The 23,932-nt window shown below is 40.2% G+C and overlaps 1 protein-coding gene across 1 annotated transcript; it reads left to right on the top strand.

The window, feature by feature from the left end:
- The first annotated feature begins 5,540 nt into the window (after nucleotides 1–5,540).
- On the top strand, nucleotides 5,541–8,758 carry LOC128357916 (solute carrier family 22 member 7-like). Its single transcript, XM_053318338.1, has 9 exons — nucleotides 5,541–5,921; nucleotides 6,037–6,140; nucleotides 6,235–6,389; nucleotides 6,570–6,738; nucleotides 7,063–7,186; nucleotides 7,313–7,419; nucleotides 7,506–7,720; nucleotides 7,818–7,926; nucleotides 8,431–8,758. The coding sequence occupies exons 1-9, from the start codon at nucleotides 5,541–5,543 to the stop codon at nucleotides 8,645–8,647; spliced, it is 1,581 nt and encodes a 526-aa protein (XP_053174313.1). The 3' UTR covers nucleotides 8,648–8,758.
- Nucleotides 8,759–23,932: the final 15,174 nt, after the last annotated feature.

The following is a 23,932-nucleotide window of genomic DNA, read 5'->3' as shown; positions in this document are numbered from 1 at the left end:
GAGTGCACGTCAGAACATCCAGCCATTAGCAGCTTTAAGTTTAGGACTAGTCACTACAATATTGAACTCTGTTTCCCCGTAGAAATGTTTCCCTTTAGTCCTGATCCCGTCTAAACAGCAAAGGAAATGCGCGTTCACATGAAGCTCGCCTCCGAAATACTTGGACCACTGTACTATTGAACATAAAACATGTTTAATTTAAGGACGTGTAGGGTGTGTTCAGGGTGGTATGGCCGTTAAGCGATTACACAGGCTGCAGAAAGCCCGTTTAAAGATGCTGTGACACTACTGACAGTTCCTCACACCATCTGAGTGGCGGATAATGGTGTCTCAGCCATCAAACACATGCTATCCTTTAACATTACTTCCATAGGAATTGTTTTTTTCTGTGGAGAAACACACAGCTGGAAGGATTGCAACCTTGTTTCTCAGGCTATTTGTGTACATGCGCTTATAAGATGATTGCAGGCTTTTTACAGGCTGTAACAGTGAGAACTGGAACCCTAAAAACTACATGGAAAGTAGTAACCTCTCTGGCGTGCATACAGACACAGCTGGAATGATTGCAGCTTTTGTTCCTCAAAGCCCTGTGTGCGGTGATGGAGCAACAGCGCCCTCCTTTGGTGACAGCTGAGAGGAAAAAGCTTACAGCACCTGGTGGGAATGGCTCATGACACCCCCAAGTCCGTATTGCTGAACCCTGGGATCGATCAAAAAGGATCAAAACGGACAGCTCCATCTGCTGGCCATTGGTGGGAGGTTTTATTTCCAGAAATGTCATGTACAAGGCCTAGTTTATCAAAATCCACTGTTCTGCTGAATGTTTTGTTTATTATTTTCATAGTTTGAGTTGATGTAGCTGATGAGATTCATATAATCAAGTGGAAAAGTGTTTAATTGTTACATTTTTGGGCTGAATTAAGAAAAAGGGTGTAAGAATGTATTCAGTGCACTCTCACTTTGTCTGGAAGACATCAGAGCCATTCACAGAACTTATTGTTTTGACCACACAGGGGCTGCAGCCGGCACAGTGGGGGTGTATTCACACCTCTGGTAGCGGGGGAGAAGACACAAGGACTTCTAATTGCTTTGGTGTGTTTTTTCTTTCCACTATCCCACCCCTTGTGAAACCCAAGCACACAGAGACTCCATTTTTACAACTTTTATTTTTCACCCAGAATGTGTTTAATTTAAAAGGCAATGCATATAAAACACAAGTAGACAAGATCTGTTTAGTTTAAAGCTCGCTCACCACGACAAGGTACAGATCTACGAGCGAGAACACGAGAGACAAATTGGCTTGTACAGGTAAAAGTGCAATAATGAACATGATTATCCAAAGACTCAGGTGACCAATCACCAAATAACAGACTCAAGCCGAGGTGGTAGACTTCCTAGTGGATGGACAGTAGGAAAATATTTTCTGCATGCTTCCAGCCACTTTGTCCTTGGAAGGGGTGTACCTCTTACGCTGTCCACCACAGTTTGGCACGTGGCAAGCCCCACATGGCCGTGAGGACTTGTTAGGCATGAATGCCTTCACTGTTGGTGCAGGAGGGACAAAGTTCTGGCTGCAGGATGGCCCACGAAACAAGAGGGGGCCTGTGGCTGTGCGGGGAGGACCAGCAGTATGGGTGCTGCCGACACAGGGGGTGGGCCATAGGTGGACGCAGCAGGAGGCCTCGGCTGGAGGTGGGTGGGCGCAAGAGGCCTCGGCAGAATGGGGGTGAGCACAGCAGGCTTCGGCTGGGTGGAGAACGACAACGCAGTGGGCTGAATGGGCTGGTTTGCGGGAGTCACAGGCTCTGGCTCATCAACAAATAATCTGGAAATATAAAATACACATGTGATCAGTATTGATATGACATGTGTGATATTTGCTTTCCACAGCCAACAGGTGAAACAAAGTGCTTATGACAACTTACCTCCGCTTCTCACCACGTCTCTTTCCAGCCTCGTGATGGATGTGCTGGTGCTGGACCGGAGGCCGGTCTGGCGGAGGCAGGGCAGCGCAGGCGCCTCCGGGAACGGTGCATCCCACAGCACTTTCAGGCGAGGAGTCACCTTCAGTAGTACTGTCGCCCCGTAGTTGGCCTTCTTCTCCTCCCTAGCAGTGAAGGTCGAGATCGACTTGGCGTTAATGTTGGGCAGTATAATGGCGAGACCGCCGAGGATGGGGTTGTCTCGGACACGGTCAGCGATCCTCTTGTACTGTCCCTTCAAAGAAGCCATGACCTTGCATGGGGAGGTGAGCTGGTTGGCCGGCGCGCGGTGCTTCAGCATCTTGAGGAAGAGGTAGAGCAGGCGACTGTCCTGGGTCACCTGTGCCGCCTAAGCATACTTCACCCAGCCAAACTTTGTCTTCTGGGCTGCTCTGGTCTCAGGAGAGTCCGCCCCAAGACACTGACCGAACAAGGTGTAGCCCCACCTTGACTCATACCGCTTGACAAAGCGGGCGGCAATCTTGTCGTGGTCATGGAGAGCGTTGGCTGCGGCGGCAATATTCTGCCGGAGGTCGGCCGGCACTAGGAGAAGGTCGCTGTCGTCAGCCAGTTAAGGTCAACGATGAATGGCAGCTCAGCAGTGGAAAACAACAGACAAAACCAGAAAGAGGAATCAAAACTTTCTAGAGGTTCTAGCCAACTATAGGCCGATATCAAAACTTCCCTTTCTCTCTAAGATCCTTGAGAAAGCAGTTGCTAATCAGCTGTGTAACTTTCTCCATAGTAACAGTTTATTTGAGAATTTTCAGTGTGGATTTAGAGCTCATCATAGTACAGAGACCGTACTACTAAAAGTTACAAATGACCTTTTAACCTCATCAGACAATGGACTTCTCTCTGTCCTTGTTCTGTTAGATCTTAGTGCTGCTTTTGACACTATTGATCATCAAATCCTGTTGCAGAGACTTGAACATTTAATTGGCATTAAAGAAACAGCATTGAAATGGTTTAAATCATATTTATTTGATAGATTTCAGTTTGTAAATGTTAATGATAAATCCTCCATGCAAACAAAAGTTAGACATGGTGTTCCTCAAGGCTCAGTGCTTGGACCAATACAATTCTCCTTATATATGCTTCCTTTAGGAAACATTATCCGGAATCACTCAATAAATGTTCATTGTTAAGCTGATGATACTCAATTATATCTATCAATAAAGCTAAATGAAACTAACCAATTATCTAAACTACAAACATGCATTAAGGACATAAAGGCCTGGATGACCTGCAACTTCCTGTTATTAAACTCAGAAAAAGCTGAAGTTATTGTGCTTGGCCCTAAACACCTTAGAAATTCATTATCAAATGACATAACTACTCTGGATGGCATTACAGCACCACTGTAAGGAACCTAGTTATATTTGATCAGGATCTGTCCTTTAATTCCCACATAAAACACATTTCAAGGACTGCCTTCTTTCATCCTAGTAATATTGCAAGAATTAGACATATCCTGTCTCAAAATGATGTTGAAAAACTAGTCCATACATTTGTTACTTCTAGGCTGGACTACTGTAATTCATTATTATCAGGCTGTCCTAACAAGTCTCTAAAGACTCTCCAGCTGGTCCAGAATGCAGCTGCTCGTGTTCTGACAAAAACTAGAAAGAGAGATCATATTACTCCCATCTTGGCTTCACTGCATTGGCTTCCTGTAAAATTCAGAATAGAATTCAAAATCCTCCTCCTCACCTTCAAAGCTCTTAATGGTCAGGCTCCATCATATCTTAAAGAACTGATAGTACCTTATGTACCTACTAGGACACTGCGCTCCCAGCATGCTTGTGGTTCCTAGTATCTCTAACAGTAGAACAGGAGGCAGAGCCTTCAGCTATCAGGCTCCTCTCCTGTGGAACCGTCTTCCAGATTTGGTCCGGGGGGCAGACACCCTCCCTACATTTAAGAGTAGGCTTAAAACTTTCCTTTTTGATAAAGCTTATAGTTGGGGCTCTTTGAGCTCTTAACTTATGCTGCCATAGGCTTAGATTGCCAGGGGACCCACATGATGCACTGAGTTCCTCTCTCCTCCTCCCTCTCTTTCTCTATCCATCCATCTATATCCATTAACATTCATGTTCTATTAATGCATTCAATAACCTGAACTTCTTCGCCGGAGTTGTTGTTGCTTTCTCGTCTCACAGGTAATCTGGGCCTGTAGACGTCCGGATGACGGACAGTCTTCTAGCTTCATTGTTGATTTTAATTGTACTTCTCTCCCCTAGCCTTCCTTTCTCTCCTCTCAACCCCAACCGGTCGAGGCAGATGGCCACCCACTTCTGAGTCTGGTTCTGCCTGAGGTTTCTTCCTGTTAAAAGGGAGTTTTTTCTTGCCACTTTTGCTCATGTGGGAATGTTGGGTCTCTTTAAAGTTAAAACCTGAAGAGGTCGGTTTAGAACCTGCTCTATGTGTAAAGTGCCTTGAGATAACTTTGTTGTGATTTGGTGCTATACAAATAAAGATTGATTGATTGATTGATTGATTGATTGAAAACTTCAGAAGAGCATAGACAGCTCCACACCAAGTCACACATGCAGTTCCATTTGATACACCTCACATGGATTTAGTCCGCATTTCCAGGGCCAGTGTGTTTGGGTTAGGGTTAGGGTTAGCACCTGGCCTGGACTTAATTAGTTGCATATTGTGTGACATTTCCATGAAAGTCACTCTGACAGTTAGGGCGAGTTCCATTTTAGCATTGGAAATAATTTACAGTGAAGTACTTTATCTCTGTGAGAATGTGTGGCTGCATAAATACACTGTGAATATTAATGGTGACATTATTTTAACTCTTCAGGGCTCGAAGACATGGTGTTCATAATACCTAGATATGTATAATGATATATAATGATACGCATGTTGACATATTTGCTGTTTAAGGCATCATTTCTTTTCACATTTATGTATTTAGGTGTGTAGGGGTGGGTTACACAGGACAAGTCTTCCACTGTTATACATGACAAAGCTTTGTTCAAAAAGTCAAAGTTGTTCTAATGGTATACCAGTGAGAGTTGTGACTCTTTAACCCATTGTTGACCATTAAGCAACTGCATTTAACAATATGCACAAAGTTAGCTACTTACTTTCAAACTAACATCGTGTGTGTTTTGTGTTTGGGATAAATTCTTCTCCTCTCCTGAAAAAAATGTTTTTGATTGTAACAAAGCTGAATTTTGCATCAAAAATACAGATTTGTGGCTACTTTTATATTCCATATAATGCAATAAAGAAACAATATTTAGGAAGTAAATGGAAATAAAATAAAATGATGACTCATTTAGCCACATACTGAGAATCCTGCTCGAACTGTTACCATGACTGCACACTTCACAGTTACATAGACAAGAGTTATTTTAGTGGTTAAGTGAGGTAAAATATTCACTTATTTCAGCTGTAATCCAGAAGCCCTTTGGATAGTCAAATGCCAAAGGTTGCCTTGTCTGGTGGCGAGTTGTCTGTCTACTTGCAGTGTGCTGTCATTCGCATATAAAGATTTTTTCCCAGTTTTAAAGGAAGATATTTTACACATATTGGGCCACAATGAAGTTTGAGAATATTCTTGCTGATATTAATGGATTTGGAATATTTCAGAAAATGATCATCGTAATCAACTTCATTAGCCGCTTCACTTTGCCCTGCCACTTCTTGCTAAACAACTTCATAGCAGCTATTCCCTCTCACCACTGCGACATCAGCTCTCTGGATGATGGAGGTATTTTTAGTAATTTATCCCTGCCGGAGAGGCTCACTGTTAGCATCCCAGTCCAGGAGGATGGGAGTCTGAGCTCCTGTAAGATGTTTGCAGAGCCTCAGTATCAACTGCTGTCCAACTCCTCCGACATTACTGACCTACCTACAGTGTCCTGCCAGAATGGATGGGTGTACGATAACAGCACTTTCAAGTCTACTCTGACCTCACAGGTGACTTAAATTTCTTGCATTTGTACAATATTAAACAAACGTAAAAGCACTTCTTCACCATCGTGAGCACATTTTTTTCTGAACCTTTTTCTTTCTTTTTTTGTTTTTGTACAAGTGGGACCTGGTGTGTGATAAAAGAGGAGAAAACAAAGCAACTGCTACCATCTTCTTTGTTGGAGTGATGTTTGGAGCCATGTCCTTTGGGAGTCTGAGTGACAGGTATTGCAGCTTGGGTGTCAACCTAAATATTTAATCACCAAGTGTTTTCAACCCATCAATAAATTACATTTGGAGATTTCCCGACTTTCCGTAGGTTTGGCCGAAGGATCATGCTGCTGGTGTCATATGTGTCAGGAATGCTGTTTGCTGTTGCAAGTGCTTTTTCTTCATCCTACGTGATGTTCACAGTACTGAGGTTCTTCACTGGGTTTTGCATCAATGGCATTGTGATTGTCTCATCAGTCCTCAGTAATTATATATATTTGAAACTCTGGGTTAAACTGTAAATTCTGGGGGAAAAAACATATCCTATATTGTGTTGATTTCAGAATTCAGGGTTACCAAATGCAGGCCTATACCTTCTAAAAAGCGTTGTAGTAAAGCTTTTCTCTGATCCTTGCAAAGTGACAAGCTCCTTGTTTTTTACAGGCGTGGAGTGGGTAGACATCGAGCACAGGAAGCTGGTGGGAGTGATTGACAGCTTATCCTGGACGTTTGGGTACACGGGATTTGCAGCTATTGCTTACTTTGTGACTGATTGGCGGTGGCTGACTGTTAGTGTCACCTTACCTATAATCTTGGCTATCATCACCTGGAGGTACGACTAAAAATATCAAAAACTTTTAGTCCAACAGAAGCACTTGTCTTTTTATAAATTTGAGTAGTTTCAACCATCAAGGTATTCTCTACAAGCATTGACGGGAAAGCAGGTGATAAATACAGATGGACACAGAAATACAGACAAATACATATCTTGATGATAGAAATGTTGCCTCATTAAACTTTTGGGATCTTGCAGAATTCAATGTCGACAACAACTCTGTTTTTCTTTTATATTCTTTGTTGTTTTGTTGTTATGCACAAAATCAACCCAATTTGTTGGTGATGTACGTACAAAAACCATCTTTGCCTTTAACATCAGGTGGATACCAGAGTCAGCCAGGTGGCTCATTGCCAACGGAAAGCTGGAACAAGCTCAGACCTATTTGAAAAAATGTGCCAAGATAAATCTAACAGAGGGGTTAACCGACAACCTTAATACAGAGGTTAGGATATTCCAGATGTTGAAGTCAGCAAATAAGAGTCAATGACATAATCTTGTGCCTTTAAATTATTCTACGTTTTTTAATATCAAATGTTTTAGAAAATAATGTTGCTTTGCATTCTTTCAGACATTGTCCATGATTGTGACAGAGAAAAGAGATCGGGTTTATTCCTACCTTGATCTGATACGAACACCAAAAATGAGGAAACTGGTCCTGCGTACTGGCACACTTTGGTCTGTATGTTTTACGATTTTAAGTCGCAAAATGTTTTTTTGGATTAGAGTCATTTAAAAAAGGTTTGCAATTTCTCTTTCTTTAGGTTCTGTGTGGCAACGGCATTTTATGGTATCAGCTTCAACGTCACAGGTTTTGGGCTCAATATCTATCTCACTCAATTTACCTACGCTGTCATCGAGCTCCCAGCCAAAATATCAGTTTACTTCTTACTGGATAAGATAGGCAGGAGAAGTACCGAGGTAGGATCTCTACTGTTGGTTGGAGTCTGTCTCGGAATCAACATCATGGTACCTAAAGGTGGATATTCATTTATTTCCAGACTTACATCTAAGCCTTTGGTCATTTTGTTGTTTAAGATTATATAAACTCTAACAATGCATTTATCTTCTCTCAGATATGTCGATTGTAAGAACAGTGGTAGCAGTTATTGGCAAAGGTTTTTCCTCTGCATCGTTTGCAACTGTTGTACTGTATAGCTCAGAGCTATATCCCACTGTAGTGAGGTAACTGTGCATGGTTTTCTTTGAATCATTCTTCTGTCAGCCTAAAAACGTTTCATGGATTTGTAACCTAAAATGCATGTACTATATCATACACATTATTGTTGTACATACTGTTATCTTTCTTGTTAACAGTCTTTTCTCTACTACTAAGATAACAACTGCCGACTGTACAGAAATCAGCTGCCAGGCTTTTAACCAGAATTAAAAGGCGCAATCACATCTCACCTGATTTAGCCTCTGATTTTACCTGAACTGCCTGAACATTTTACTTCATTTATTATTTGTAGTTTTATGTTGTACTCAAATTGTGTTGCATAATTTGCATAATGTGGATTTTTATGGCTTTTAGTTCATCTTAATTTGTTTTGTTTTGAAAGGTTCTATATAGATAATGTTTATTATTTATTATATACAGTATAGCAACATTTCCACATGATAAAAAATTGTGTCACAAGAGTAGCAGCTGAAGTCACACAGTTTCCTTTGTCTATGAATGTGTTTTAGGCAGAATGGTATGGGCTTCAACTCCTTCATGGGTCGATTTGGTGTAGCAGTGGCTCCTCTGATCCTTCTTCTGGATGAGATGTGGAAGCACCTCCCGCAGCTTGTCCTGTGCTCTGCAGCTATACTGGGGGCAATTGTAGCAAGAACACTACCAGAGACGCATAACAGGTGCCTGCCAGAGACCATACAGGATATTGAAGAGCAGTCACGGGCATGAGTGCATATTCAGCAACGTTTTTAATAAAACAAAAACAATGATGACAATATGTAGCCCACAGTCGGTTTTGTGTGACTTAATGTGCAATTTAAAGTTCAGTAGGTTGAAAGGGTGTTTAAGAGGTGGAAGGGAAAACACTCTTTAAGCCCTTTAAGCAACACATAAGTCATCTTTTAAACCCAACTAATTTATCTTCTAAATAGTTTTATTGTGTGGTGTAAGATTAACTGTACACAAGAGTTACATTTGTGATCAAATAAAGTACTTACAAGTGCCTTTGACCTGATTTTGTTACCTGAACACACCATAACAGTGTCAATTTTATCTTTATAGTAGATTGTCTTAAACTGAGTTTTTTTAGGTAATACATAAACGTTGAGTTAATCTGTAACAAATTGACTGCTGAGAACTTTTGAAGAATTCAAAATAACAAATATGTTATGTATTAACACAATATTATGAAGGGGGGAAAAAAGGAGGGAGACCTTAAATGCAGAAAAGTGTGAACGGTTAATATGCTAAAAATGAATAATCTGGATTGGAACAATGTTTGGTACGTTGCAACCTAGAGGAGCTGCTGGTCCAGTCCTTATTTTCTCAAGGATCTTTTTTTCTTTGTATTATCACTGACCCACTTGGGATGTCTTTTGCTAATGTTTTTGTGGATTTGGCAAGATAGCAAACATACTGCAAAGTATTTTAATTGGCCATATTAACCTGTGAATTCAATCATTATAAATTTACAAACAAATTTAATCTCGCAAATTTGCTAATTCTGCTAAAAAAGCAAATGCTTAGTCAGCATATCAACACAGAAACAAAAACTCCACTGGTGACCAAACTACTTTTGCAATTACAGTGTTTACTAATTAATATGTACACAGAAACTAAGTCAAAGATCCTTTACAAAAGAAACAAAGCAAGTGTGATGCCTACTAAAGTGTTTTATTTATTCATCTCCAGGCAGCTCTAAGCTCTCCACAACAATACTGACTTTCGATTTTATTCCTATACTTTATTTTGGCCTTCCTTATTTCCTCCTTAACTTCTTTAGAGACTGATTTTTTCTCCAGGAGGTCACTTGAATAGAAAATTATTTTCTTCATGTTAATCACACCTTTAAGTTCTTTGGTCACCCGGGGCTTATTATTGGGGTAAGTGATCACTTTTTTGGTGGGAATTATTGAGTCCACACAGAATGTGATGCATGATGAATATAGTGTCTGAGAGTTCATTTACATCATCACACATCATAAAAGCAGTTCCACTCTGTACACTCAAAGCATGCCTGGAGGGAGGAGATGTTGTCCTCTGACCAGACTTTCACTGTTCTCTCCTCCTTCTCCAGACGTTTAAAGCCATACTACAGCCCCTACCTCTCAGGCTATTTGTGTACATGCACTTATATAGATCATATTACTCCCATCTTGGCTTTACTGCATTGGCTTCCCGTAAAATTCAGAATAGAATTCAAAATCCTTCTCCTCACCTTCAAAGCTCTTAATGATCAGGCTCCATCATATCTTAAAGAGCTGATAGTACCTTATGTACCTACTAGAACACTGCGCTCCCAGCATGCAGGCCTACTGTAGGCTTAAAACTTTCCTTCTTAAGACTGGCCCAGACTTGCCTTGGACTAATACTCAAATGTATTGTGGACATCTGTTGACAGGTAGATGCCATTTTAACATAAAAAGGGCTCATTGACCATAATTATATTTTAGATATCCAGTACTGTGTTTATCTTAGTCAGAATTATATTCTTATTAGTCTGAGTGGCAATAGAGATATCTACAATTACAGTTTCACTGAAGTTATCACTGTCGCCTTAAGTCCAGACAAATATAATATCTGACATGTGTAGTGTGATATCTAGTGATAATCTAGTTAAACTTGTAACTAGTTACAACCAGATTGGAAATATCAGAAATGAGAGTTTCTCCTAGTAAGATAATTCTATTGCAGATATCTATAATGTTCATTCTACATATCAGAAATGTAATTGTGGATATCTGAAATGTTCATTTTGACTAAGAAGAACTGAATTAAAGATACGTGCAATAAGGGGCACTGTCAGGGATTCCCATGAAAAGAGATCACATTGGACCCCACCGCCACATACATAGGCAATGCCAACCATGCACAATTTCTGTAACTACACCTCTACCTGTGAAGACTTGCAACTCTCTTATAGTCCATTACTAATTGTACAATATTTTCTGACATTGAGCTGTGATAATATAACACTGTGTGGACATGCATGCAACATTCTGCATACAAATAAAACATTAGTTTACTGCGTTATTTAATTGTAAATGAAATATTCTATTAAGAGACTGAGAAATATGATGTTTTTTTTGTTTTTTTTACTAGGTTACTACTCATTTCAAAATGTCAAATAAATCAAATGAAATTAATGTTGACAGTAGCTACGACATGAACACAAACTAACATTAGAAATAAGGAGCCAGTGATGCACAGGCTTCAGTGTTTTGAGTGGATTGCCAACAAAGTAGACAACCTTTCATTGTATATGTTACATATTGAATGTAGACAAATTTCATCCGGATGCCAGATGATTGTATTGTTCTGAAAACACAACACAAGGACAGTCTAACATGAGTATTATCTTCCGTTGCTGCTGCTCTGACTGTCTAAACTGAACTAACTTTCTTCAACTAAGGATTACAGCGCCAGTCACTAATATAACAAAGTCTCTACCGCCACCTACTGGAGAAAATGAATATCGCTTAACAAATTTAAGATGACACAATAACACTTCTGCAACTAACCTTATCCTTTAAAATGTCCAGGGTGCTAGATAGTCATTTGTACCAAGCTTACTGAGTGCTGCAGTGTTAGCTCGGGCATCCCTTGACACAACATCATAAATGTGGGATTGGCTGTTATACTACTGACGTTATCTCATATGACATGTAAAATACTTATATACAGTCTACAGATTACGACAAGGAAATACTTTTTAAACTGTGACGATCAAATTGAGTTGGAGAAGTCTGTCCCAATATATACCCTGCTTTATCGTCAAATATATAATCAGGGAGGCCAAAATGTCCCAAATGAACATCATACTGCATTGAAGAAGGCTTTAAACTAGCGATTGAGACCATAAACACATTTTGAGAACGTTTACTGAGGTTAGAAATCAAGTGAGAAATTGGTGAATTCTCCATTGACTTGTATAGAGCCGGACGTCTTTTTGAACACAAAACGGTCGCCCCCTGGTGGCCTTTTGATAGAATGCAGCTCTAAGTTACTTCCGCATTGGCTTCTTTTCAGAGGACAGGAACTCCCCGCCTGGTCGTAATGTGTGTCATAGAGGCTGTAGCCTAGTGGTCAACATGTTCATGGAGTCGAGAAAAGAACTGATACATATGTCATGGTAGCATGTTGAAGATTTTCATAAGTGAAACCAAAAGTAAGCAGCTGTTTTGATTCAAATCAAAATGGAACTTGCATGTCAGTCAGTGTATACATGACGTGGCTGACAGCATTAAATTAGGTGGCTGAGTAATCCATCGAATCCAGTTTGAAGCTCATTTCAATATAGCCTACTTTCTTATGTGTTTTTTCGTGATGTATTGTTTTCTTATGCAATCATATTCACTTGTTTTGCTTATTCGTTGTTAGGTAAGTAACTCAGTTAGCTTGAAAGCCAGTTGGGAAATAAACCGAGGTGAAGTTGGTTTGATATTGGTTATTCGGATATTTGGTTGGTACTACATAGGAGAACTATTCTGCCCTGTAGTACCAAGGTTAAAAAGATTGGCCTTGATATTGAACATAGACCAGAACAGATACATCACATATTGCACTTACATCATTATTTATTTTATTAAACACCACATTTGTATGTATCTGATTATGTTTTATCAAGAAATTATTATTTTCACACTCTACTATTATATTTTATATTGGTATTTGACCATATTTTCTTCATATCATAGTCACCAAAAATTCTGCTCCAAACTTTCTCAGCTGCAGGCTCCTTTATCACATCGACTATCGACTACTTTTCACATTCATATTCCCAATTTCACACTTTTTAGTATCTTCCATCACAAAAAACTCAGGAAAACACTCCTCTTTTTTAAACACACATTCTCTTTCAATAATAGTAGCCCATTCCATTGGTAAACTCACTTTAATTCTATCATATATTTTATTAACCTTCTCCCTGCTTTCCATCCCGTCTAACTCACATACTGAGTCATAAATTTTCTCTAAGGAATCCTGGGATGACCTCATACATAATTGCTTTATACCTCCTTGCATACATTTTGGTTCATACAAAGTTTTCCCGTTATATTTAATTCTTTCATTCAAAAACAATGGTAAATTCATAAACATTTTAAGCCTTTCACACTCATAATTCATTTTGGGGAGATATTTCCTCCAGGCCTCAAATACCTCTCTATAAATATATGATATCCCTATTGTCATTGATTGTTTAAATCCCATGTACCAGCCATGCTCACCTATACCTCCCACATCATCAGTGTATTTCCTTAAAAATTCTTTCTACCCATAATTCCATTTCCCTTTCATATATTTCTGTAGTATTTGTATTCTCATGGCGTGCTTTTTTATTTCCAAGTCAATCAAATTTAACCCTCCCTCCCATCTCTTCCCCACCAAAGGTTTTGTGCGATGTTTACACCCTTACCTTCCCATATAAAGTCACATACAATTTTGTTTATCTCATTCAATACCCACTCAGGCACATCAATTACACGCATCACATACACACATACAGACAACAACAAACTGTTAACAACAATAACATTTTCTTTTAACCTCAATTTCCTCCCTTTCCATGCAGTACATATCGTTCTAATCTTATTTATCACCCCTGCCCATGTGACATCTCTTGCTTCCCTGCCGTCCACTCCCAAGTGCACTCCCAAAACTTTCATATATTTGTTGGCAACCTTAAAGCCCACATTTTCTTTCTCTACATCACCTACTTACTTCTGATTTTTATTTATTTATTTTTGCACCAGATATACCTAGCACTGTCTCCAGACGACTGCAGTCCAATACAGTCATTGTGTCACTGTTTAGAGCAAGTAACTAATTGGATGAACCAAAATTTCCTTCAATTAAATCAGGACAAAACTGAGGTCATTGTTTTTGGCAATAAAGAGAAGAGGATTGCTGTCAGTAAACATCTCGAGTCACTCTCTCTAAAAACTAGGGACCAAGTCCGAAACCTTGGCGTGCTGATAGACTCATATCTGACCTTCAGCAGTCATAGCAAATCAATCACCAAAACAACCTTCTATCAGCTTAAGAATCCAGAGTGAAGGGTTTTATGTCTCAAACAGACCAGGGGAAGTTGATTCATGCTTTCATCTCGAGTAGACTCGACTACTGTAACGGTCTTCTGACTGGACTCCCACAAAAAAGCATTAAACAGCTGCATCTCATTCAGAACGCTGCAGCTCGAGTTTTGACCAGAACAAAGAGATCAGAGCACATTACTCCAGTTCTAAAGTCTTTACACTGGCTCCCAGTCAGCTATAGAATAGATTTTAAAGTTCTGCTACTGGTCTACAAATCACTGAATGGTTTAGGTCCAGAATATATAAATGACATGTTAGTAATATAAACCCAGTAGAGCCCTGAGATCTACTGACTCAGGTTAGATAGTTGAGCCCAGAGTTCAAACTGAACATGGTGAAGCAGCTTTTAGCTGTTATGCTGCACACAACTGGAACAAACTACCAGCAGAACTGAATTTTTAATTCCAGGTTAAAAACACTTCTCTTCTCCTGTGCTTATGATTGAGCTCTTTTAAAGCACTTTACATTTTAATATTTCATTTGCACTCTATGTCCTTTTAATGATTTTTTATTTATATCTTATATTTAATGCTCTATTCTAGCATTTTATTTCTCTCTTTCTATTTTTCTGTACTTTGTTTTTATTATGGGGGGGGGGGGGGTTTAATGTTTCTCAAATGTTTTTCTGTTCTATGTAAAGCACATTGAGTTGCCATTGTGTATGAAATGCGCTATATAAATAAAACTGCCTTGCCTTGCCTTGCCTTGCTTTACAGAGGCCCATAATAGGGTTTAATGCTATTGTGGAGATGTTGATAAACGGAGAGGATCAGGCTCAGCTGAACAAAATCATTGCAACGCTCAGGAATTCACTAAGACTAGGATCAGTAAAGGCAGAAGCATTGCTAAACCTCATTCAGGGGGCTACAGATGAGAATGTTACTTACCCTGTCAGAACAGGATGCATCTGTTGTAGTTCCAGGGGGACAAATGAAGTGTATCACCTGTCCTGTCCAAACCGATCTGAAAGTGACAACTGAAATGCTCTTTGAACCTGAGCATGAGTTATCATTGGATGAAGGACTCAAACTTACCTCACGTAATGTCAACATTTTTGTGAGGAATACCACACAACATGACATTACAATGCCAAATAAATTGTGATCGGGAGCATACAGAGAATAACAGACTGTTACCCGGTGCAACCAGAGGAACACCAGGTAAATTCTGTAGCTGTTGAAACTTCTCACCATGCTCCACTTCAGAACTGTCTCAAGGAGATCCCCACAACAAACAGTTTGATCCACCTGTCAACGTGGACCACTTGACCAGTGAACAACAAGCAGTGGTCAAACAAATGCTCTGGGAGGAATCGGGAGCATTCGCTAGACACAATGATGATGTAGGCTTCATTAAAAACTTGAAAATGGACATTAAGCTAACTGATGAGGTCCCAGTAGCTAAAACATACAATGCCATACCTCGCCCATTGTATGACGAGGTCAAAAACCACATCCAGGACTTGTTAAGTAAAGGCTTCATCCGCAAATCCACCTCCCCATATGCAGCTGCAGTGGTTTGTGTGAGAAAGAGAGACGGGGAGCTTAAGACTTTGTATTGACTACAGGGGGCTTAACAAAAACACAAGCCCAGATAGACACCCCATACCACGCATACAGGAGATTATTGATGGTCTTGGTGGAAATGCTTGGTTCAGTGTACTGGACCAAGGCAAAGCTTATCATCAGGGGAGTGTCAGCGAGGACTCAAAGATAGTCACAGCCTTCACCACCCCGTGGGGACTGTATGAATGGAACAGGATTCCATTTGGGCTCACAAATGCACCCTCCGCTTTCCAGTGTAGCATGGAAGAGAGCCTGGAAGGTCTCAGAGACAAAATATGCATTCCATACTTGGACGATGTCCTAGTCTACAGTAAAACATTCACACAGCGTGTAGAGGCTGTGAGGTCTGTCCTAAAATGACAGCAAGCTTGGGGAATTAAACTGAGGCCAGACAAATGTGACCTATTCAAAAATGAAGTTCGCTATGTCGGCAAAGTGATCTCAGCCGAAGGCTACAGAATGGACTATAAAGAAATAGCAGCTGTGCAAGGGCTTAAGACAAAACCCCCTACAAACATTAAAGAACTACGCAAACTTCTGGGTCTCCTGTGGTACTATAGAAGCTATGTGCAGGATTTTTCTCGTCATGCAAAATGCCTGTATAACCTACTTTCAGCAGATGTAACCCCAAATGCAAAGTCAAAGCCTACCTTCAAGTCAGCAGGGGCAGAACAGCTACCCCCGCATCAGAAAATAGTATGGAATGACACCCACCAGAAAGCTCTTCACTATTTAGTTGATGTACTAACTAACCCACCTGTAATGGCTTATCCGAGATTTGAAGATCCCTTCATTCTTCATGTGGATGCTTCAGAACAGGGACTTGGTGCAGTCTCGTATCAGAGGCAGGAAGGCAGACTCAGAGTTATTGGATACAGCTCACGAACACGCTAACAGAAAAAAACTACCGTCTACATTCAGGGAAGCTTGAGTTTTTAGCGCTCAAGTGGGCTGTTACAGACAGGTTTAGAGACTATTTGTTTTATGCTCCATCTGTAACAGTATACAGTGACAACAATCCTGTTACTTATGTTTTGAATACAGCTAAACTGTCACCCAGCGACCGGACATCGCTGGGTGTCTGAGCTTGCCGACTTCAACATAACACAGAAGTACTGTCCAGGAAAAGCAAATACAGATGCAGATTTCCCATCTCGTACACCTGTGAATATGGACTCTTACATGGGTGAGTGCACAGAGCAGTGCTTGCCTGACACTTTAAGTGTAATATTCAGCACAGTTGAAACACAAAAACAACATGAAGTAGACTGGATCTCAGCTATTACCTGTAGCCCGCATGTTCAGGAGTTAGCTACAAATAACCATCTAGATGTAAAAGTAATCCAGCAAGAGTTACTACGAGCACAGTTGCAACACTCTGTCATATCCCGTGTACTCCAGTTGAAAGAATCTGGGGAAAAAACAGATAGAAGGCTCACGAATATGGAAACAGCAACAACAAAACAACTGCTTCATGAATGGAAAAGACTGTATGTTTCCCAAGAGGGTCTGTTGAGGCCCAAGACAGCAACCTTTTCTCAAATTGTGCTTCCGGAAAAGTACAAAGAGCTTGTGTACAAGTACCTTAATTGTGAAATGGGACACCTAGGGGTGGAGCGTGTTGCACACCTTGCTAGGCAGAGGTTTTATCTGCTGTGCATAGCAGAGCCCCCATGTGTCATGTAACAGCACCTCTCTATCGACTATCTATCGACTAAAGTTGCCCAAGCTTACCCAACCCATAACAAATCAGGCAAAACTGCAGCAGAAAAAATCTTAAATGATTTTCCCCTCAAATTTGGTTTCCCTGCTAAAATACATCATGATCAAGGCAAAGAATTTGAAAACCAGTTATTCAGACGGCTGCAAAAATATACTGGCAGGACCAACTCAAAGACAACTCCCTATCATCCAAAAGGGAACCCAGCTGACAGATTTAATCACACCTTGGTTGAGGACAAAAAGGGAAATTGGAGTGACTATGTGAATAAAGTTGTACATGCTTACAACTGTACAACCAGCTTGGCAACAGGATATTCTCTTTTCTACCTGCTTTTTAGTAGAAACCCTTGTTTGCCAATTGACTTGATCTTTGGGATAAATGAGGAGGAAGGATGTAATTCACACAAGGAATATGACAAAAAAAGACAAAGTGCTTTCCCCAGGTGACAGGGTCCTTGTGAGAAAGATTGGAGACTCCAGTGCAAATGATTGAGGACAATGACTTAACTGGAAATGTCACAACTGCACATGACACTCAAGAGGTCACACTAACTGTTCAATCTGCAGACCTGCCCAGCACACAGGAGCTAGAGCCGTCTGACACACAGCCACGCAGGTCACAGAGAGAAAGACGACCTAAAGAGACATTGACATATGAAGCATTAAGCCAACCTACTCATTGTGTGGTGGGGCTTCACGCTAACCCAATGTACGTTAATACACTGGCACCAGTAAATGGACAATATGGTGTACCCTGGCTAACTCCGCAGATGTTTGGAACACACCTGCTTTATCCTACTCTGGTTCCCGCAGGATACTACTGAAAATTGGTAGAGGTTAACTATCGACTGTGGCAGATATTTCTGTGAAGAATGGATACAGTAACATGGACTGTTTGTGAAATGAGTGGTTACTGTTCATTATGTAAGCCATGGGACAATAAGGACTGGGATAAACAAAGGGGGAAAATGGTTTAAGATGGTCAAAATGATATTGTCACATGGCTGTGTAACTGAAAAGCAGAGGTGGAAAGTAACGAATTACATTTACTCACGTTACTGTAATTGAGTAGCTTTTTTGTGTATTTGTACTTTTTAAAGTAGTTTTAAAAATCTGTACTTTTACTTTTACTTAACTATGTTTTGTGTGAAGTATTGTACTTCGCTACATTTTAAATCACATCCGTTACTGAGTAAAAAATGTTGGCCGAATGTTTTTTTTAAAGCAAAGGGGATCGAACAGCATCATTAACCAGCATGATACAATAACTTAACATTCATGCAGCCTGTTACACCTGGCAGCTAGATCTCATAGCGACATATAAACTCTAACACAACACAACAAACTCTAAAAGAAATGTCCATTTGACGTTGTGCTGTCATCTGACTCACTCTTCGTGTAGGACGAAGCATTGCGCATGATGCGTTCACGTGAAAAGGACAGCGTCGGAAATGAGAGAATTAAGCGAAAGCTGCACAGGGGCACAGCCTTTTAAACATGGGTACTTAAAAGTTTGGTCTTCTTTGGGTAATGTAAAGAAAAGTTATTGCTCTTGTGACTTTGACCCATAGTGATTCATAGATATGCAGTATGACTGTTGGTTTAAACCAGGGTGATTGTAGGACTAGGATCAGAGCTTTAGAGGAGCTCAGCTCCTAATGAGAATTTGACATTCAATGCCCAGCAAGTGTTTTAAAAAAACCCCAATAATCATTCAGTGTTTCCCACACAATATTTAGAGACTATGGAGGGTTTATCATTTATTTTTAAGGGTGCTGAGATCAAATTTAGGGGTGTAAGAAAATCCCCCAAAAAAGTCTAAAATCGCTCCGGGTTTACAGAATCCACAATTATGCCACCTTCAATTTAATGGTTGTGTTATTTGAAAATGTTTTATGGGATGGTCTTCACTAAAATGACATATCTCCATAAATGTTTTAAATGTTGTGTGTCGACATATTTTGTCATTGAAGCTGAATTTGTAAATGTACTAAGTAACTTTTACTCAAAGTATTTTTTTAACAAGCTACTTTTTACTTTTACTTGAGTATATTTTTAGACCAGTACTTTTACTTGTACTCAAGTAGAATTTCTTCAAAGTAGTGGTACTTTTACTTGAGTCAAATATTTCCGTACTCTTTCCACCTCTGCTGAAAAGTTAGTTCTAGTCATAATCTGGATAGTTAGGCTTACGTTATGGCATTGAAGTAATGTAAATGGAATGGGTTAAGGTACATGAGTAAGTCAGAAGTCTCCATGGAGTATATAGTGAGATGACAGAAATTATTTTGTGTCAGAGTATTAATGTGTAATACTGTACTATTGTTACAACTGCTCAGAGGTCGACTGTGTTTAAGTCTAAACACTGCAGTGTTGGTAGTTAAGAGTGGAGTGTGATGAGATCACATTGTATACAGTAGTAATGTATTCTTATGGTAACACCTATTGAAATGCACTTAAATCCATTCACTTCCTTCTAAGTGTAAAAAAAAGCTTTTGTCATTGGGTTACATGTTATCATTAAGATGAGATTTATAAGTTGAGTATTCCATAGTCAAAGTTGTACTGTAAATATGTGCCAATGTTGAGGAAAACATTTATTTAGCAGGGGAGGATTGTAGCACCTGAAAATATGTTTTATTTGATATTATCTGTTAATATTCTGTACAGTGTTTTCAGTTATATGCAGTTATTTTGGTTGAGCATGTGTTATTATACCCGACAGCAGGGGGCAGAGTGAAACTGTCTGTTTAAAAGTACTGCTAGCTAATTAACAGCAGAAGAAGACGTTTTTTTCTGGATTGTTGTGAGACAGAGCTCAGGTACTGAGACGTGTGCCTGGTGTTGTATGTTTTTCAGTCCTGCCAGTGAGCAATAAAAGTGAACTCTTCCCACACCATACTGTCTTTTATCAAGCGGTGTAATACATGCATTTATTACTTCTAGGCTGGACTGCTGTAATTCATTATTATCAGGCTGTCCTAACAAGTCTCTAAAGACTCTCCAGCTGGTCCAGAATGCAGCTGCTCGTCTTCTGACAAAAACTAGAAGAGAGATCATATTACTCCCATCTTGGCTTCACTGCATTGGATTCCCGTAAAATTCAGAATAGAATTCAAAATCCTTCTCCTCACCTTCAAAGCTCTTAATGGTCAGGCTCCATCATATCTCAAAGAGCTTATAGTACCTTATGTACCTACCAGAACACTGTGCTCCCAGCATGCAGGCCTACTTGTGGTTCCTAGTATCTCTAAAAGTAGAATGGGAGGCAGAGCCTTCAGCTATCAGGCTCCTCTCCTGTGGAACCATCTTCCAGATTTGGTCCAGGGGGCAGTTAAGAGTAGGCTTAAAACTTTCCTTTTTGAAGAACCTGCTCTATGTATGAAGTGCCTTGAGATAACTTTGTTGTGATTTGGTGCTATACAAATAAAGATTGATTGATTGATTGAAAATCAAAGCTTGGCATTTAACTTACATTTTTGTATTTTGTTTGTCTGTTCCTTCACATTAAAAGTGTTCAACTGGTGAAATATATGCTGATTCTTATACTAAAACAGCAACAGGAAATGCATTGTATTTGTCACCATAGTTAGCACCAAAAGTGATAGTTGATTATAAATGTGTCTAAAATTATTAGTAGGCTTCAATCAATCAATCTTTATTCAATCAATCTTTATTTGTATAGCGCCAAATCACAGCAAAGTTATCTCAAGGCACATAGAGCACATAGAGCAGGTTCTAAACCGAACTCTTCAGGTTTTAACTTTAAAGAGACCCAACATTCCCACATGAGCAACAGTGGCAAGAAAAAACTCCCTTTTAACAGGAAGAAACCTCAGGCAGAACCAGACTCAGAGTGGGCGGCCATCTGCCTCGACAGAGGGGATTGAGAGGAGAGAAAGGAAGGATAGAGGAGAGAAGCACAATGAAAATCAACAATGAAGCTAGGGACTGGAATCTGTCATCCGGACATCTACAGGCCCAGATTACCTGTGAGACAAGAAAGCACAGACAACTCTGGGGAAGAAGTTTAGGTTATTGAATGCAATTAATAGAACATGAATGTTAATGGATATAGATGGATGGATAGAGAGAGAGAGGGAGGAGGAGAAAGGAGCTCAGTGTATCATGGGAGTCCCCCGGCAGTCTAAGCCTATAGCAGCATAAGCTAAGAGCTCTAAGAGCCCTAACTATAAGCTTTATCAAAAAGGAAAGTTTTAAGCCTACTCTTAAATGTAGGGAGGGTGTCTGCCCCCCGGACCAAATCTGGAAGATGGTTCCACAGGAGAGCAGCCTGATAGCTGAAGGCTCTGCCTCCTGTTCTACTTTTAGAGATACTAGGAACCACAAGTAGTCCTGCATGCTGGGAGCGCAGTGTTCTAATAGGTACATAAGGTACTATCAGCTCTTTAAGATATGATGGAGCCTGCCCATTAAGAGCTTTGAAGGTGAGGAGAAGGATTTTGAATTCTATTCGGAATTTTATGGGAAGCCAATGCAGTGAAGCCAAGATGGGAGTAATATGATTTCTCTTTCTAGTTTTTGTTAGAACACGAGCAGCTGCATTCTGGACCAGCTGGAGAGTCTTTAGAGACTTGTTAGGACAGCCTGATATAATGAAAGGCGGGACTGCTGCCAGTGACACGCTCCATCCCTCCATACCCTGATTGGGACCCGTGCTCCAGGAACCACACCCGAGACTCCATGTGAATAGACATTATGATATACTTTTATTGTACAAACAGTGGGATAAGTACCCTCAAAGGCAGAGCAGTAGACACATCACACAATGAAAAATAATACACTCTTCTGATAAAACAGACCTAATTGACACCCAGGGGCCAGGGCTGTGGCCATTCTCATGTAGAAAGAAAGAAAAAATTATGTTAGGGGGGACAATATTAGCTTGAGACCGAATTAGGCTAGGGGAGAACTGGTTGTGTTTAGAGAAAAGTACAGGTAATCTGTAAATAGGAGCACTGAACCCAAGCGCCAGCGGTTAGGTTTAGGCAAGGGGCATGTAACGGTTAAGTTGGCAGGAAGCCAGTATCAGCCTGGCAAAGTAAGAGGGTTAAGTTGACGCACTAATCCCTGACATTTAGGTTCAGGCAAGAATCCTGTGTCCGCCTCAAGAAGAGAACTAAGGCCTGAAATACATTTTTTCATTGAGCCCTTGTGGGTAAGTTGTGTTTAATAACGTAATCCAATTTCTTTCAGCCCTACGTCTCTCTGAAGTGTGCCAATTGAAGTTGCGTTCAAGAACCAGAACCTGTACAGCTTGCCAGCCACGAGTGATGAAATGCTGGACTACATAACGGTCAGTGTTCTTTTTTCTAACAATATTGTGTTTATGACAGGTGAATCTGATTTGTAGAGTGAGACTCCTATGCACCTCATGCCACATGTTTTACATGTGATCATGTAAATACATAATACAAATACAATTTTTTAGAGCGCATAGAAGCATAGTGGGCAATAGGAAACACTCTCTGACCGGCAACATCATAAACCCATTTTTGCTGTTTAAAGTGAGGCAGTCTGTGGTATATGTTTTTTTTAATTTAGATTTGACCAAATGGTCTGGTAAATTTTTATTCTTCCTGTAGGCCTCAATCATCCTATGGTCTAAAGGAGGTTGTTGTTCACTAATTGTGTTAATTAAATTGTTTCTGATGTGTTTCACCAGGGCCACTGTAGACTGTGAGAATGTGGTGACAAAAGGAATGGCTGTAGAGACTGGGATCGGCTTTGTGAGCTGGAAAACCCTGAAACAGGCTCTCAGGATGGTCCTGTAGTACCCTCTGCTGATCAAGGTGGTGAAGAGCACCTTAGTGGCCTCCCTAAAGTCTTCCTGCCCAGTGCAGATCCTTTTGAACCTGAGCAACTGTGACTTGATGAGACCTGCAAAGGTGTGTTTTGGATGGAAGCTGCTCTTATGGAGCAGGGCATGAGTGTCTGTGTCTTTGAAGAAGACTCTAACATCCAAATGCAGGTGTGTAAGGAAAAGAGATCCCTTAAATGTGGTGGTGTCTAAAAAGTCGACAGATGAGGGGTGTGTGGTGGCTTTAAGTTTGATGGATGGGTTATGATTGTTGAGAGTGTTTAACATAAAATTAATAATACATTAATGTGTCTAATACAGAGCACATGTAAAAGGGAAGGCATGATATCCTAAACCCAGACTGAAAACCTTGACTATACTAGTCATAAGAGCTTATGTAAACACATATTAGTATTTACAGTAGGAGAAATTTGCACTTTATGTGCCAAGATGTACAGATGAAGTTACAATAACTGCATTACATTCATGAAATCAGCAAAACCCTCTCACCCAAACAAATTGAAGCAATCCAAAACATTGCACAGCCTGAAACAAAGAATCATGTCATGATTTTTTTTTTTTTTTTTTTTTTTGCAGACAGTGGATTCCAAAGACAAAGTCATTTGGACACCTGAGGCTGTAAAAGCCTTTGTGGAGTTGAAATTGGCATTACAACCTCCTCAAACATTGGGCCTTCCAGATTGCACCAAACCATTCACACAGACTGTTGACAAACGGGGTTGGTACATGACCTCCATACTGACACAAGACCATGGGGGATGACAGAGACCTGTAGCCTATTTCTCATCAA

Source organism: Scomber japonicus, chromosome 4 (assembly GCF_027409825.1).
Source record: "Scomber japonicus isolate fScoJap1 chromosome 4, fScoJap1.pri, whole genome shotgun sequence".
In the NCBI taxonomy this organism is placed as follows: Eukaryota; Metazoa; Chordata; class Actinopteri; order Scombriformes; family Scombridae; genus Scomber; species Scomber japonicus.
This window is presented reverse-complemented; position numbering and strand designations above follow the sequence as displayed.